Source organism: Petromyzon marinus, unplaced genomic scaffold, assembly GCF_048934315.1.
Source record: "Petromyzon marinus isolate PM22_M1 ecotype Great Lakes invasive population unplaced genomic scaffold, UKy_Petmar_22M1.pri1.0 PM_Scaffold_144, whole genome shotgun sequence".
Lineage (NCBI taxonomy): Eukaryota > Metazoa > Chordata > Hyperoartia > Petromyzontiformes > Petromyzontidae > Petromyzon > Petromyzon marinus.
In genome coordinates, this window is record NW_027423107.1 from 146,578 (window position 1) to 163,860 (window position 17,283).

The 17,283-nt window shown below is 43.6% G+C and overlaps 1 protein-coding gene across 1 annotated transcript in view; it reads left to right on the top strand.

The window, feature by feature from the left end:
• LOC116936979 (unconventional myosin-VI-like) overlaps nt 1-17,283 on the top strand; it is a gene marked incomplete at its 3' end in the record, with an annotated part of 98,819 nt that overhangs the window by 20,968 nt on the left and 60,568 nt on the right. Inside the window, exons 5-8 of the mRNA XM_076063537.1 lie at nt 5,225-5,300; nt 5,700-5,746; nt 7,490-7,714; nt 10,653-10,691. Coding sequence (XP_075919652.1) covers nt 5,225-5,300; nt 5,700-5,746; nt 7,490-7,714; nt 10,653-10,691 — 387 coding nt within the window. The remainder of the gene's footprint in view (nt 1-5,224; nt 5,301-5,699; nt 5,747-7,489; nt 7,715-10,652; nt 10,692-17,283) is intronic.

Here is a 17,283-nt window from a genome sequence, read left to right on the forward strand (position 1 = left end):
CTCTAGAGTAGTCACAGCTCTAGAGTAGTCACAGCTCTAGAGTAGTCACAGCTAGATGTGTGAGCTCTAGAGTAGTCACAACTAGACGTGTGAGCTCTAGAGTAGTCACAGCTAGATGTGTGAGTGAGCTCTAGAATAGTCACAGCTAGACGAGTGAGCTATAGAGGAGTCACAGCTCTAGAGTAGTCACAGCTAGATGTGTGTGCTCTAGAGTAGTCACAACTAGATGTGTGTGCTCTAGAGTAGTCACAGCTAGACGTGTGAGCTCTAGAGTAGTCACAGCTAGATGTGTGAGTGTGCTCTAGAGTAGTCACAGCTAGATGTGTGTGCTCTAGAGTAGTCACAGCTAGACGTGTGAGTGAGCTCTAGAGTAGTCACAGCTAGATGTGTGTGCTCTAGAGTAGTCACAACTAGATGTGTGTGCTCTAGAGTAGTCACACCTAGATGAGTGTGCTCTAGAGTAGTCACAGCTAGACGTTTGAGCTCTAGAGGAGTCACAGCTAGATGTGTGAGGAGTCACAGCTAGATGTGTGTTCTCTAGTGTAGTCACAGCTAGATGTGTGTGCTATAGAGGAGTCACAGCTAGACGTGTGAGGAGTCACAGCTAGATGTGTGAGTGAGCTATAGAGGAGTCACAGCTAGACGTGTGAGGAGTCACAGCTAGATGTGTGTGCTCTAGAGTAGTCACAGCTAGATGTGTGTGCTCTAAAGTAGTCACAGCTAGATGTGTGTGCTCTAGTGCAGTCACAGCTAGATGTGTGAGTGAGCTATAGAGGAGTCACAGCTCTAGTGTAGTCACAGCTAGACGTGTGAGTAGTCACAGCTAGATGTGTGTGCTCTAGAGTAGTCACAGCTAGATGTGTGTGCTCTAGAGTAGTCACAGCTAGACGTGTATGCTATAGAGGAGTCACAGCTAGATGTGTGAGCTATAGAGGAGTCACAGCTAGACGTGTGAGCTATAGAGGAGTCACAGCTAGATGTGTGTTCTCTAGTGTAGTCACAGCTAGACGTGTGAGCTATAGAGGAGTCACAGCTAGATGTGTGAGTGAGCTAAAGAGGAGTCACAGCTAGACGTATGAGGAGTCACAGCTAGATGTGTGTGCTCTAGTGTAGTCACAGCTAGATGTGTGAGTGAGCTCTAGAGTAGTCACAGCTAGATGTGTGTTCTCTAGAGTAGTCACAGCTAGATGTGTGTTCTCTAGTGTAGTCACAGCTAGATGTGTGAGCTCTAGAGTAGTCACAGCTAGATGTGTGAGTGAGCTATAGAGTAGTCACAGCTAGATGTGTGTTCTCTAGAGGAGTCACAGCTAGATGTGTGTGCTCTAGAGTAGTCACAGCTAGATGTGTGTGCTCTAGTGTAGTCACAGCTAGATGTGTGAGTGAGCTATAGAGGAGTCACAGCTCTAGTGTAGTCACAGCTAGACGTGTGAGTAGTCACAGCTAGATGTGTGTGCTCTAGAGTAGTCACAGCTAGATGTGTGTGCTCTAGAGTAGTCACAGCTAGACGTGTGTGCTATAGAGGAGTCACAGCTAGATGTGTGAGCTATAGAGGAGTCACAGCTAGATGTGTGAGTGAGCTCTAGAGGAGTCACAGCTAGATGTGTGTGCTCTAGAGTAGTCACAGCTAGACGTGTGAGCTATAGAGGAGTCACAGCTAGATGTGTGTTCTCTAGTGTAGTCACAGCTAGACGTGTGAGCTATAGAGGAGTCACAGCTAGATGTGTGAGTGAGCTATAGAGGAGTCACAGCTAGACGTGTGAGGAGTCACAGCTAGATGTGTGTGCTCTAGAGTAGTCACAGCTAGATGTGTGTTCTCTAGTGTAGTCACAGCTAGATGTGTGAGCTCTAGAGTAGTCACAGCTAGATGTGTGAGTGAGCTATAGAGTAGTCACAGCTAGATGTTTGTTCTCTAGATTAGTCACAGCTAGATGTGTGTGCTCTAGAGTAGTCACAGCTAGATGTGTGTGCTCTAGAGTAGTCACAGCTAGATGTGTGAGTGAGCTATAGAGTAGTCACAGCTAGATGTGTGTGCTCTAGAGTAGTCACAACTAGATGTGTGTGCTCTAGAGTAGTCACAGCTAGATGTGTGTTCTCTAGAGGAGTCACAACTAGATGTGTGTTCTCTAATGTAGTAACTAGATGTGTGAGTGAGCTATAGAGGAGTCACAGCTAGATGTGTGTGCTCTAGAGTAGTCACAACTAGACGTGTGTGCTCTAGAGTAGTCACAGCTAGATGTGTGTTCTCTAGTGTAGTCACAGTTAGATGTGTGTTCTCTAGAGTAGTCACAGCTCTAGAGTAGTCACAGCTAGATGTGTGTTCTCTAGTGTAGTCTCTGCTAGATGTGTGTTCTCTAGAGTAGTCACAGCTAGATGTGCGTTCTCTAGTGTAGTCACAGCTAGATGTGTGAGCTCTAGAGTAGTCACAGCTAGATGTTTGAGTGAGCTATAGAGTAGTCACAGCTAGATGTGTGTTCTCTAGAGGAGTCACAGCTAGATGTGTGTGCTCTAGAGTAGTCACAGCTAGATGTGTGTGCTCTAGCGTAGTCACAGCTAGATGTGTGTGCTCTAGAGTAGTCACAGCTAGATGTGTGAGTTAGCTATAGAGTAGTCACAGCTAGATGTGTGTGCTCTAGAGTAGTCACAACTAGATGTGTGTGCTCTAGAGTAGTCACAGCTAGATGTGTGAGCTCTAGAGGTGTCACAGCTAGATGTGTGTTCTCTAGTGTAGTCACAACTAGATGTGTGAGTTAGCTATAGAGTAGTCACAGCTAGACGTGTGAGTGAGCTATACAGTAGTCACAGCTCTAGAGTAGTCACAGCTAGACGTGTGAGCTATAGAGGAGTCACAGCTAGATGTGTGTGCTCTAGAGTAGTCACAGCTAGATGTGTGTGCTATAGAGGAGTCACAGCTCTAGAGTAGTCACAGCTAGATGTGTGTGCTCTAGAGTAGTCACAGCTAGACGTGTGAGCTATAGAGGAGTCACAGCTAGATGTGTGTGCTCTTGAGGAGTCACAGCTAGATGTGTGAGCTATAGTGTAGTCACAACTAGATGTGTGTGCTCTAGAGTAGTCACAGCTAGATGTGTGAGCTATAGTGTAGTCACAACTAGATGTGTGTGCTCTAGAGTAGTCACAGCTAGACGTGTGAGTGTGCTCTAGAGTAGTCACAGCTAGACGTGTGAGTGAGCTCTAGTGTAGTCACAGCTAGATGTGTGAGCTATAGAGGAGTCACAGATAGATGTGTGAGTGAGCTATAGAGTAGTCACAGCTAGATGTGTGTGCTCTAGAGTAGTCACAACTAGATGTGTGTGCTCTAGAGTAGTCACAGCTAGATGTGTGAGGAGTCACAGCTAGATGTGTGTTCTCTAGAGGAGTCACAACTAGATGTGTGTTCTCTAGTGTAGTCACAACTAGATGTGTGAGTGAGCTATAGAGGAGTCACAGCTAGATGTGTGAGTGAGCTATAGAGTAGTCACAGCTAGATGTGTGTGCTCTAGAGTAGTCACAGCTAGATGTGTGTTCTCTAGTGTAGTCACAGCTAGATGTGTGAGCTCTAGAGTAGTCACAGCTAGATGTGTGAGTGAGCTATAGAGTAGTCACAGCTAGATGTGTGTTCTCTAGAGGAGTCACAGCTCTAGAGTAGTCACAGCTAGATGTGTGAGTGAGCTATAGAGGAGTCACAACTAGACGTGTGTGCTCTAGTGTAGTCACAACTAGACGTGTGAGTAGTCACAACTAGATGAGTGTTCTCTAGAGTAGTCACAGCTAGATGTGTGAGTGTTCTCTAGAGGTGTCACAGCTAGATGTGTGAGTAGTCACAGCTAGATGTGTGTGCTCCAGAGTAGTCACAGCTAGATGTGTGTGCTCTAGAGTAGTCACAGCTAGATGTGTGAGTGAGCTATAGAGTAGTCACAGCTAGATGTGTGTGCTCTAGAGTAGTCACAACTAGATGTGTGTGCTCTAGAGTAGTCACAGCTAGATGTGTGAGCTCTAGAGTGGTCACAGCTAGATGTGTGTGCTCTAGAGGAGTCACAACTAGATGTGTGTTCTCTAGTGTAGTCACAACTAGATGTGTGAGTGAGCTATAGAGGAGTCACAGCTAGACGTGTGAGCTCTAGAGGAGTCACAGCTAGACGTGTGAGCTCTAGAGGTGTCACAGCTAGACGTGTGAGTGAGCTATAGAGTAGTCACAGCTCTAGAGTAGTCACAGCTAGACGTGTGAGCTATAGAGGAGTCACAGCTAGATGTGTGTGCTCTAGAGTAGTCACAGCTAGATGTGTGTGCTATAGAGTAGTCACAGCTAGACGTGTGAGCTATAGAGGAGTCACAGCTAGATGTGTGTGCTCTAGAGGTATCACAGCTAGATGTGTGAGCTATAGTGTAGTCACAACTAGATGTGTGTGCTCTAGAGTAGTCACAGCTAGACGTGTGAGTGTGCTCTAGAGTAGTCACAGCTAGACGTGTGAGTGAGCTCTAGTGTAGTCACAGCTAGATGTGTGAGCTATAGAGGAGTCACAGCTAGATGTGTGAGTGAGCTATAGAGTAGTCACAGCTATAGAGGAGTCACAGCTAGATGTGTGTGCTCTAGAGTAGTCACAGCTAGATGTGTGTTCTCTAGAGTAGTCACAGCTAGACGTGTGTTCTCTAGTGTAGTCACAGCTAGATGTGTGTTCTCTAGAGTAGTCACAGCTAGACATGTGAGATATAGAGTAGTCACAGCTAGATGTGTGAGTGAGCTATAGAGTAGTCACAGCTCTAGAGTAGTCACAGCTATAGAGGAGTCACAGCTAGACGTGTGAGGAGTCACAGCTCTAGAGGAGTCACAGCTAGACGTGTGAGCTATAGAGGAGTCACAACTAGACGTGTGAGTGAGCTATAGAGTAGTCACAGCTAGACGTGTGAGTGAGCTATAGAGTAGTCACAGCTAGATGTGTGAGTGAGCTATAGAGTAGTCACAGCTAGATGTGAGAGCTCTAGAGTAGTCACAGGTAGACGTGTGTGCTCTAGAGTAGTCACAGGTAGACGTGTGAGTCAGCTCTAGAGTAGTCACAGCTAGATGTGTGTGCTCTAGAGTAGTCACAGCTCTAGAGTAGTCACAGCTAGACGTGTGAGGAGTCACAGCTAGATGTGTGTTCTCTAGAGGTATCACAGCTCTAGAGTAGTCACAGCTCTAGAGTAGTCACAGCTAGACGTGTGAGGAGTCACAACTAGATGTGTCCCTCAGGTTCCACGTAGTTCCAAGCTGAGTCGTCACCGCGCTCTTCGTGATGAAGAAGGATTCGTCATCCGCCACTTCGCTGGTGCCGTCTGCTACGAAACGGTACACCCCTTGTCTCTCACTATCTCTCACTATCTCTCACTATCTATCTCTCACTATATCACTATCTCTCTCACTATCTCTCTATATCTCTCTAACTATATCTCTATCTCTCTCACTATCTCTCTCACTATCTCTTTATCTCTCACTATCTCTCTCACTATCTCTCTATCTCTCTCTATCTCTATCTTCCTATATCTCTCTCACTATATCTCTATCTCTCTCACTATCTCACTATCTCTCTCTATCTCACTATCTCTATCTCTGTATCTCTCTCACTATATCTCTCACTATCTCACTATCTCACTATCTCACTATATCTCTCACTATCTCTATATCTCTCTCACTATCTCTCTATATCTCTCTAACTATATCTCTGAAGAAGGCTTCGTCATCCGCCACTTCGCTGGTGCCGTCTGCTACGAAACGGTACACCCCTTGTCTCTCACTATCTCTCTCACTATATCACTATCTCTATCACTATCTATCTCTCACTATATCACTATCTCTCTCACTATCTCTCTATATCTCTCTAACTATATCTCTATCTCTCTCACTATCTCTCTCACTATCTCTTTATCTCTCACTATCTCTCTCACTATCTCTCTATCTCTCTCTATCTCTATCTTCCTATATCTCTCTCACTATATCTCTATCTCTCTCACTATCTCACTATCTCTCTCTATCTCACTATCTCTATCTCTGTATCTCTCTCACTATATCTCTCACTATCTCACTATCTCACTATCTCACTATATCTCTCACTATCTCTATATCTCTCTCACTATCTCTCTATATTTCTCTCACTATCTCTCTCACTATCTCTCACTATCTCTCTCACTATCTCTCTATATTTCTCTCACTATCTCTCTCACTATCTCTCACTATCTCTCTCACTATCTCTCACTATCTCTCTCACTATCTCTCTATCTCTCTCACTATCTCTCTATCTCTCTCACTATCTCTCTATATTTCTCTCACTATCTCTCTCACTATCTCTCACTATCTCTCTCACTATCTCACTATCTCACTATCTCTCTCACTATCTCTCTCACTATCTCACTATCTCTCTCACTCTCACTATCTCTCACTATCTCACTATCTCACTATCTCACTATCTCTCTCACTATCTCTCACTATCTCTCTATCTCTCTCACTATATCACTATCTCTCTCACTATCTCTCTCACTATATCTCTCACTATCTCTCTCACTATCTCTCTATATCTCTCTCACTATCTCTCTCACTATCTCTCTCACTATCTCTCTATATCTCTCTCACTATCTCTCTCACTATCTCTCTCACTATCTCTCTCACTATATCTCTCTATATCTCTCTCACTATCTCACTATCTCTATCTCTCTATATCTCTCTCACTATCTCTCTCACTATCTCACTATCTCTCTCACTATCTCTCTCACTATCTCTCACTGTCTCTCTATATCTCTCTCACTATCTCTCTCACTATCTCTCACTATCTCTCTCACTATATCACTATCTCTCTCACTATATCTCTCTATATCTCTCTCACTATCTCACTATCTCTATCTCTCTATATCTCTCTCACTATCTCTCACTATCTCACTATCTCTCTCACTATCTCTCTCACTATCTCTCACTATCTCTCTATATCTCTCTCACTATCTCTCTCAATATCTCTTTCACTATATCTCACTATCTCACTCTCTTTCTCTCTCTATCTCACTATCTCTCTCACTATCTCTCACTATCTCTCTATATATCTTTATCTCTCTCTGTATCTCTCTCACTATCTCTCACTATCTCTCTCACTATCTCTCACTATCTCTCTCTATCTCTCTCTCACTATCTATCTCACTATCTCACTATCTCTCTATCTCTCTCACTATCTCTCTATCTATCTCACTATCTCTCTATCTCTCTCCCCATCTCTCTCTGTATCTCTCTCCATCTCTCTCTTCATCTCTCTCCATCTCTCTCTCACTATCTCTCCATCTCTCTCCATCTCTCTCTTTAGCTCTCTCCATCTCTCTTTATCTCTCTCTTTATCTCTCTCCATCTCTCTCTCCATCTCTCTCTCCATCTCTCTCCATCTCTCTCCATCTCTCTCTTGATCTCTCTCTCCATCTCTCTCCATCTCTCTCCATCTCTCTCCATCCCTCTCTTGATCTGTCTCGCTGTCGCTGTGTGCAGGCCAACTTCGTAGAGAAGAATAATGATGCCCTGCACCTCTCCCTCGAGTCGCTGGTGCGCCGATCTCAGGACAACTTCGTCGCTCGACTCTTCTCTGACCACCTCGGGGGGGGTCCCGGCGGTGGGGGAGGGGGGGGACCCCTCGGAGGGGGTCCCAGCGGAGGGAGAGACCCCAGACAGAGAGCCGGGAAGCTGGGATTCGTGAGCGTCGGGACGAAGTTCAAGGTGAGGAGCGCGAGTCCATAGACTCACTCAGTGCTGAGTCCAGGGACTGAGTGCTGAGTGAGTCTATAGACTCACTCAGTGCTGAGTCTATAGACTCACTCAGTGCTGAGTCTATAGACTCACTCGGTGCTGAGTCTATAGACTCACTCAGTGCTGAGTCTATAGACTCACTCAGTGCTGAGTCTATAGACTCAGCACTGAGTGAGTCTATAGACTCACTCAGTGCTGAGTCCATAGACTCACCCAGTGCTGAGTCTATAGACTCACTCAGTGCTGAGTCTATAGACTCACTCAGTGCTGAGTCTATAGACTCACTCAGTGCTGAGTCCAGGGACTGAGTGCTGAGTCCATAGACTCACTCAGTGCTGAGTCTATAGACTCACCCAGTGCTGAGTCTATAGACTCACTCGGTGCTGAGTCTATAGACTCACTCGGTGCTGAGTCTATAGACTCACTCGGTGCTGAGTCTATAGACTCACTCAGTGCTGAGTCTATAGACTCACTCAGTGCTGAGTCCATAGACTCACCCAGTGCTGAGTCTATAGACTCACTCAGTGCTGAGTCTATAGACTCACCCAGTGCTGAGTCTATGGACTCACTCAGTGCTGAGTCTATAGACTCACCCAGTGCTGAGTCTATGGACTCACTCAGTGCTGAGTCTATAGACTCACCCAGTGCTGAGTCTATAGACTCACTCGGTGCTGAGTCTATGGACTCACTCAGTGCTGAGTCTATAGACTCACTCGGTGCTGAGTCCAGGGACTGAGTGCTGAGTCCATAGACTCACTTGGTGCTGAGTCTATAGACTCACTCAGTGCTGAGTCTATAGACTCACCCAGTGCTGAGTCTATAGACTCACCCAGTGCTGAGTCTATAGACTCACTCAGTGCTGAGTCCAGGGACTGAGTGCTGAGTCCATAGACTCACTCGGTGCTGAGTCTATAGACTCACTCGGTGCTGAGTCTATAGACTCACCCAGTGCTGAGTCTATAGACTCACCCAGTGCTGAGTCTATAGACTCACCCAGTGCTGAGTCTATAGACTCACCCAGTGCTGAGTCTATAGACTCACTCAGTGCTGAGTCCAGGGACTGAGTGCTGAGTCCATAGACTCACTCAGTGCTGAGTCTATAGACTCACCCAGTGCTGAGTCTATGGACTCACTCAGTGCTGAGTCTATAGACTCACCCAGTGCTGAGTCTATGGACTCACTCAGTGCTGAGTCTATAGACTCACCCAGTGCTGAGTCTATAGACTCACTCAGTGCTGAGTCTATAGACTCACCCAGTGCTGAGTCTATGGACTCACTGAGTGCTGAGTCTATAGACTCACCCAGTGCTGAGTCTATGGACTCACTCAGTGCTGAGTCTATAGACTCACCCAGTGCTGAGTCTATAGACTCACTCGGTGCTGAGTCTATGGACTCACTCAGTGCTGAGTCTATAGACTCACTCGGTGCTGAGTCCAGGGACTGAGTGCTGAGTCCATAGACTCACTTGGTGCTGAGTCTATAGACTCACTCGGTGCTGAGTCTATAGACTCACCCAGTGCTGAGTCTATAGACTCACCCAGTGCTGAGTCTATAGACTCACCCAGTGCTGAGTCTATAGACTCACCCAGTGCTGAGTCTATAGACTCACTCAGTGCTGAGTCCAGGGACTGAGTGCTGAGTCCATAGACTCACTCAGTGCTGAGTCTATAGACTCACCCAGTGCTGAGTCTATGGACTCACTCAGTGCTGAGTCTATAGACTCACCCAGTGCTGAGTCTATGGACTCACTCAGTGCTGAGTCTATAGACTCACCCAGTGCTGAGTCTATAGACTCACTCGGTGCTGAGTCTATGGACTCACTCAGTGCTGAGTCTATAGACTCACTCAGTGCTGAGTCTATAGACTCACTCGGTGCTGAGTCCAGGGACTGAGTGCTGAGTCCATAGACTCACTCAGTGCTGAGTCTAAAGACTCACTTGGTGCTGAGTCTATGGACTCACTCGGTGCTGAGTCTATAGACTCACTCAGTGCTGAGTCTATAGACTCACTCAGTGCTGAGTCTATAGACTCACCCAGTGCTGAGTCTATAGACTCACCCAGTGCTGAGTCTATAGACTCACCCAGTGCTGAGTCTATAGACTCACTCAGTGCTGAGTCTATAGACTCACCCAGTGCTGAGTCTATAGACTCACCCAGTGCTGAGTCTATAGTCTCACTCGGTGCTGAGTCCAGGGACTCACTCAGTGCTGAGTCCATAGACTCACTCAGTGCTGAGTCCAGGGACTGAGTGCTGAGTGAGTCCCTAGACTCACTCGGTGCTGAGTTCAGGGACTCACTCAGCACTGAGTGAGTCCATAAACTCACTCAGTGCTGAGTCTATAGACTCACTCAGTGCTGAGTCCATAGACTCACTCAGTGCTGAGTCTATAGACTCACTCAGTGCTGAGTCCATAGACTCACTCAGTGCTGAGTCTATAGACTCACTCGGTGCTGAGTCCAGGGACTGAGTGCTGAGTCTCTGGACTCACTCAGTGCTGAGTCTATGGACTCACTCAGCACCGAGTGAGTCCATAGACTCACTCGGTGCTGAGTCCATAGACTCACTCGGTACTGAGTCCATAGACTCACTCGGTACTGAGTCCATAGACTCACTCGGTGCTGAGTCCAGGGACTCACCCAGTGCTGAGTCCATAGACTCACTCAGTGCTGAGTCCAGGGACTCACTCGGTGCTGAGTCCAGGGACTGAGTGCTGAGTCCAGAGACTCACTCGGTGCTGAGTCCATAGACTCACTCAGCACTGAGTCCATAGACTCAGCGCTGGGTGAGTCCAATAACTCACTCAGCATTGAGTCCATAGACTCAGCACTGCACTTGCTCTATCAACCATTGCGCTGCTACCTGGGGGAGCTTTGCCTGCACTTCTGATTGTGATCTCTCATTCCACAGACTCAGCTGTCTCAGCTGTTGGAGAAACTGCACGAGACGGTGAGCCTTCAGCATCGTCATCAGCATCGTCATCAACAGCAGCAGCAGCATCAGCACCATCCACATCATCATCAGCAGTATCATCATCATCAGCAGCAGCATCATCATCAGCATCATCATCAGCATCATCATCATCAGTACCATAATCAGCAGCAGCATCGTCATCATCATCACCATTGGCATCGTCATCATGAGCACCATTGGCATCATCTTCATCATCAGCAGCACCTTTATCATCATCACCATGTATGTATCTCTCTATATATCTCTGTAAATACATCTCTGTGTGTATATAGATGTCTCTATGTATATCTCTCTGTCTCTTTCTCTATACATCTGTGTGTATATCTGTACATCTGTGTGTATCTGTACATCTATGTGTGTATCTGTACATCTGTGTGTGTGTGTATCTGTACATCTGTGTGTGTATCTGTACATCTGTGTGTATATCTGTACATCTGTGTGTGTATCTGTACATCTGTGTGTGTATATCTGTACATCTGTGTGTGTGTATCTGTACATCTGTGTGTGTGTGTCTGTACATCTGTGTGTGTGTCTGTACATCTGTGTGTGTGTCTGTACATCTGTGTGTGTATATCTGTACATCTGTGTGTGTATCTGTACATCTGTGTGTATATCTGTACATCTGTGTGTGTATCTGTACATCTGTGTGTATCTGTACATCTGTGTGTATATCTGTACATCTGTGTGTGTATCTGTACATCTGTGTGTATATCTGTACATCTGTGTGTGTATCTGTACATCTGTGTGTGTATATCTGTACATCTGTGTGTGTGTATCTGTACATCTGTGTGTGTGTGTCTGTACATCTGTGTGTGTGTCTGTACATCTGTGTGTGTCTGTACATCTGTGTGTATATCTGTACATCTGTGTGTATATATCTGTACATCTGTGTGTATATCTGTACATCTGTGTGTATCTGTACATCTGTGTGTATATCTGTACATCTGTGTGTGTGTATCTGTACATCTGTGTGTATATCTGTACATCTGTGTGTGTATCTGTACATCTGTGTGTGTATATCTGTACATCTGTGTGTGTGTATCTGTACATCTGTGTGTGTGTGTCTGTACATCTGTGTGTGTGTGTGTACATCTGTGTGTGTCTGTACATCTGTGTGTATATCTGTACATCTGTGTGTATATATCTGTACATCTGTGTGTATATCTGTACATCTGTGTGTGTATGTCTGTACATCTGTGTGTATATCTGTACATCTGTGTGTGTATATCTGTACATCTGTGTGTATATCTGTACATCTGTGTGTGTATATCTGTACATCTGTGTGTGTATCTGTACATCTGTGTGTGTATCTGTACATCTGTGTGTATATCTGTACATCTGTGTGTATGTATCTGTACATTTGTGTGTATCTGTACATCTATGTGTATATCTGTACATCTGTGTGTGTATCTGTACATCTGTGTGGATATCTGTACATCTGTGTGTGTATCTGTACATCTGTGTGTGTATATAGTACATCTGTGTGTGTATCTGTACATCTGTGTGTATCTGTACATCTGTGTATATCTGTACATCTGTGTGTGTATCTGTACATCTGTGTGTATATCTGTACATCTGTGTGTATTTGTACATCTGTGTGTATCTGTACATCTGTGTGTGTATCTGTACATCTGTGTGTGTATATCTGTACATCTGTGTGTGTATCTGTACATCTGTGTGTGTATATCTGTACATCTGTGTGTGTGTATCTGTACATCTGTGTGTGTGTGTCTGTACATCTGTGTGTGTGTCTGTACATCTGTGTGTATATCTGTACATCTGTGTGTGTATATCTGTACATCTGTGTGTATATCTGTACATCTGTGTGTGTATGTCTGTACATCTGTGTGTATATCTGTACATCTGTGTGTGTATCTGTACATCTGTGTGTGTATCTGTACATCTGTGTGTGTATCTGTACATCTGTATGTATATCTGTACACCTGTGTGTGTGTGTATCTGTACATCTGTGTATTTATCTGTACATATGTTTGTGTATCTGTACATCTGTGTGGATATCTGTACATCTGTGTGTGTGTATCTGTACATCTGTGTGTGTATATCTGTACATCTGTGTGTGTATCTGTACATTTGTGTGTGTATCTGTACATCTGTGTGTGTATCTGTACATCTGTGTGTATATCTGTACATCTGTGTGTGTATATCTGTACATCAGTGTGTGTGTGTATCGGTACATCTGTGTGTGTATCTGTACATCTGTGTGTGTATATCTGTACATCTGTGTGTGTATATAGTACATCTGTGTGTGTATCTGTACATCTGTGTGTATCTGTACATCTGTGTGTGTATCTGTACATCTGTGTGTATCTGTACATCTGTGTATATCTGTACATCTTTGTGTGTATCTGTACATCAGTGTGTGTGTGTATCTGTACATCTGTGTGTGTATCTGTACATCTGTGTGTATATCTGTACATCTGTGTGTGTATCTGTACATCTGTGTGTGTCTGTATATCTATGTGTATTTGTACATCTGTGTGTATCTGTACATCTGTGTGTGTATCTGTACATCTGTGTGTGTATATCTGTACATCTGTGTGTGTATCTGTACATCTGTGTGTGTCTGTATATCTATGTGTGTATCTGTACATCTGTGTATATCTGTACATCTGTGTGTGTATCTGTACATCTGTGTGTATCTGTACATCTGTGTGTATATCCATACATCTGTGTGTATATCTGTACATATGTGTGTGTATCTGTACATCTGTGTGTGTGTGTGTATCTGTACATCTGTGTGTGTATCTGTACATCTGTGTGTGTATATCTGTACATCTGTGTGTGTATATCTGTACAGCTGTGTGTATATCTGTACATCTGTGTGTGTATCTGTGCATCTGTGTGTGTATCTGTACATCTGTGTGTGTATCTGTACATCTGTGTGTGTATCTGTACATCTGTGTGTTTATCTGTACATCTGTGTGTGTATCTGTACATCTGTGTGTGTATCTGTACATCTGTGTGTGTGTATCTGTACATCTGTGTGTGTATCTGTACATCTGTGTGTATATCTGTACATCTGTGTGTATATCTGTACATCTGTGTGTATCTGTACATCTGTGTGTATATCTGTACATCTGTGTGTATATCTGTACATCTGTGTGTGTATCTGTACATCTGTGTGTGTATCTGTACATCTGTGTGTGTATGTACATCTGTGTGTGTATCTGTACATCTGTGTGTATCTGTACATCTGTGTGTGTATCTGTACATCTGTGTGTATCTGTACATCTGTGTGTATGTACATCTGTGTGTGTATATCTGTACATCTGTGTGTATCTGTACATCTGTGTGTTTATCTGTACATCTGTGTGTGTGTCTGTACATCTGTGTGTGTATATGTACATCTTAGTGTATGTACATCTGTGTGTGTATCTGTACATCTGTGTGTGTATTTGTACATCGTTGTGTGTATATCTGTACATCTGTGTGTATATCTGTACATCTGTGTGTGTGTATATGTACATCTGTGTGTGTATGTACATCTCTGTGTGTATCTGTAGATCTGTGTGTATATCTGTACATCTGTGTGTGTATCTGTACATCTGTGTGTATATCTGTACATCTGTGTGTATATCAGTACATCTGTGTGTGTATCTGTACATCTGTGTGTATGTACATTTGTGTGTGTATCTGTACATCTTTGTGGGTATCTGTACATCTGTGTGTATGTACATCTGTGTGTGTATCTGTACATCTGTGTGTGTGTCTGTACATCTGTGTGTGTATCTGTACATCTGTGTGTATCTGTACATCTTTGTGTGTATCTGTACATCTTTGTGTGTATCTGTACATCTGTGTGTGCATATCTGTACATCTGTGTGTGTATCTGTACATCTGTGTGTGTGTGTATCTGTACATCTGTGTGTGTATCTGTACATCTGTGTGTGTATCTGTACATCTGTGTGTATATCTGTACATCTGTGTGTGTATCTGTACATCTGTGTGTATCTGTACATCTGTGTGTATTTCTGTACATCTGTGTGTGTATCTGTACATCTGTGTGTGTATCTGTACATCTGTGTGTATATCTGTACATCTGTGTGTGTATCTGTACATCTGTTTGTGTATCTGTACATCTGTGTGTGTATGTACATCTGTGTGTGTATCTGTACATCTGTGTGTGTATCTGTACATCTGTGTGTATGTACATTTGTGTGTGTATCTGTACATCTGTGTGTATCTGTACATCTGTGTGTGTGTATCTGTACATCTGTGTGTATATCTGTACATCTGTGTGTGTATCTGTACATCTGTGTGTTTATATGTACATCTGTGTGTGTGTCTGTACATCTGTGTGTATATGTACATCTGTGTGTATGTACATCTGTGTGTGTATCTGTACATCTGTGTGTGTATTTGTACATCTGTGTGTGTATATCTGTACATCTGTGTGTATATCTGTACATCTCTGTGTGTATCTGTGCATCTGTGTGTGTATCTGTACATCTGTGTGTGTGTCTATACATATGTGTGTACATGTACATCTGTGTGTGTATCTGTACATCTCTGTGTGTATCTGTACATCTGTGTGTGTATCTGTACATCTGTGTGTATCTGTACATCTGTGTGTGTATCTGTACATCTGTGTGTATCTGTACATCTGTGTGTATGTACATCTGTGTGTGTATATCTGTACATCTGTGTGTATCTGTACATCTGTGTGTTTATCTGTACATCTGTGTGTGTGTCTGTACATCTGTGTGTGTATATGTACATCTTAGTGTATGTACATCTGTGTGTGTATCTGTACATCGTTGTGTGTATATCTGTACATCTGTGTGTATATCTGTACATCTGTGTGTGTGTATATGTACATCTGTGTGTGTATGTACATCTCTGTGTGTATCTGTAGATCTGTGTGTATATCTGTACATCTGTGTGTGTATCTGTACATCTGTGTGTATATCTGTACATCTGTGTGTATATCAGTACATCTGTGTGTGTATCTGTACATCTGTGTGTATGTACATTTGTGTGTGTATCTGTACATCTGTGTGGGTATCTGTACATCTGTGTGTATGTACATCTGTGTGTGTATCTGTACATCTGTGTGTGTATCTGTGCATCTGTGTGTGTATCTGTACATCTGTGTGTGTGTCTGTACATCTGTGTGTGTATCTGTACATCTGTGTGTATCTGTACATCTTTGTGTGTATCTGTACATCTTTGTGTGTATCTGTACATCTGTGTGTGCATATCTGTACATCTGTGTGTGTATCTGTACATCTGTGTGTGTGTGTATCTGTACATCTGTGTGTGTATCTGTACATCTGTGTGTGTGTGCGTCTGTACATCTGTGTGTGTATCTGTACATCTGTGTGTGTATATCTGTACATCTGTGTGTGTGTATCTGTACATCTGTGTGTGTATCTGTACATCTGTGTGTGTTTCTGTACATCTGTGTGTGTGTATCTGTGCATCTGTGTGTGTGTATCTGTACATCTGTGTGTATCTGAACATCTGTGTGTGTATCTGTGCATCTGTGTGTGTATCTGTACATCTGTGTGTTTATCTGTACATCTGTGTGTGTGTGTCTGTACATCTGTGTGTGTATCTGTGCATCTGTGTGTGTATCTGTACATCTGTGTGTTTATCTGTACATCTGTGTGTGTGTGTCTGTACATCTGTGTGTGTTTCTGTACATCTGTGTGTGTGTTTGTATGTACATCTCTGTGTGTATCTGTACATCTGTGTGTTTATCTGTACATCTGTGTGTGTATCTGTACATCTGTGTGTGTATCTGTACATCTGTGTGTGTGTATCTGTACATCTGTGTGTGTATCTGTACATCTGTGTGTATATCTGTACATCTGTGTGTATATCTGTACATCTGTGTGTATCTGTACATCTGTGTGTATATCTGTACATCTGTGTGTATATCTGTACATCTGTGTGTGTATCTGTACATCTGTGTGTGTATCTGTACATCTGTGTGTGTATGTACATCTGTGTGTGTATCTGTACATCTGTGTGTATCTGTACATCTGTGTGTGTATCTGTACATCTGTGTGTATCTGTACATCTGTGTGTATGTACATCTGTGTGTGTATATCTGTACATCTGTGTGTATCTGTACATCTGTGTGTTTATCTGTACATCTGTGTGTGTGTCTGTACATCTGTGTGTGTATATGTACATCTTAGTGTATGTACATCTGTGTGTGTATCTGTACATCTGTGTGTGTATTTGTACATCGTTGTGTGTATATCTGTACATCTGTGTGTATATCTGTACATCTGTGTGTGTGTATATGTACATCTGTGTGTGTATGTACATCTCTGTGTGTATCTGTAGATCTGTGTGTATATCTGTACATCTGTGTGTGTATCTGTACATCTGTGTGTATATCTGTACATCTGTGTGTATATCAGTACATCTGTGTGTGTATCTGTACATCTGTGTGTATGTACATTTGTGTGTGTATCTGTACATCTGTGTGGGTATCTGTACATCTGTGTGTATGTACATCTGTGTGTGTATCTGTACATCTGTGTGTGTATCTGTGCATCTGTGTGTGTATCTGTACATCTGTGTGTGTGTCTGT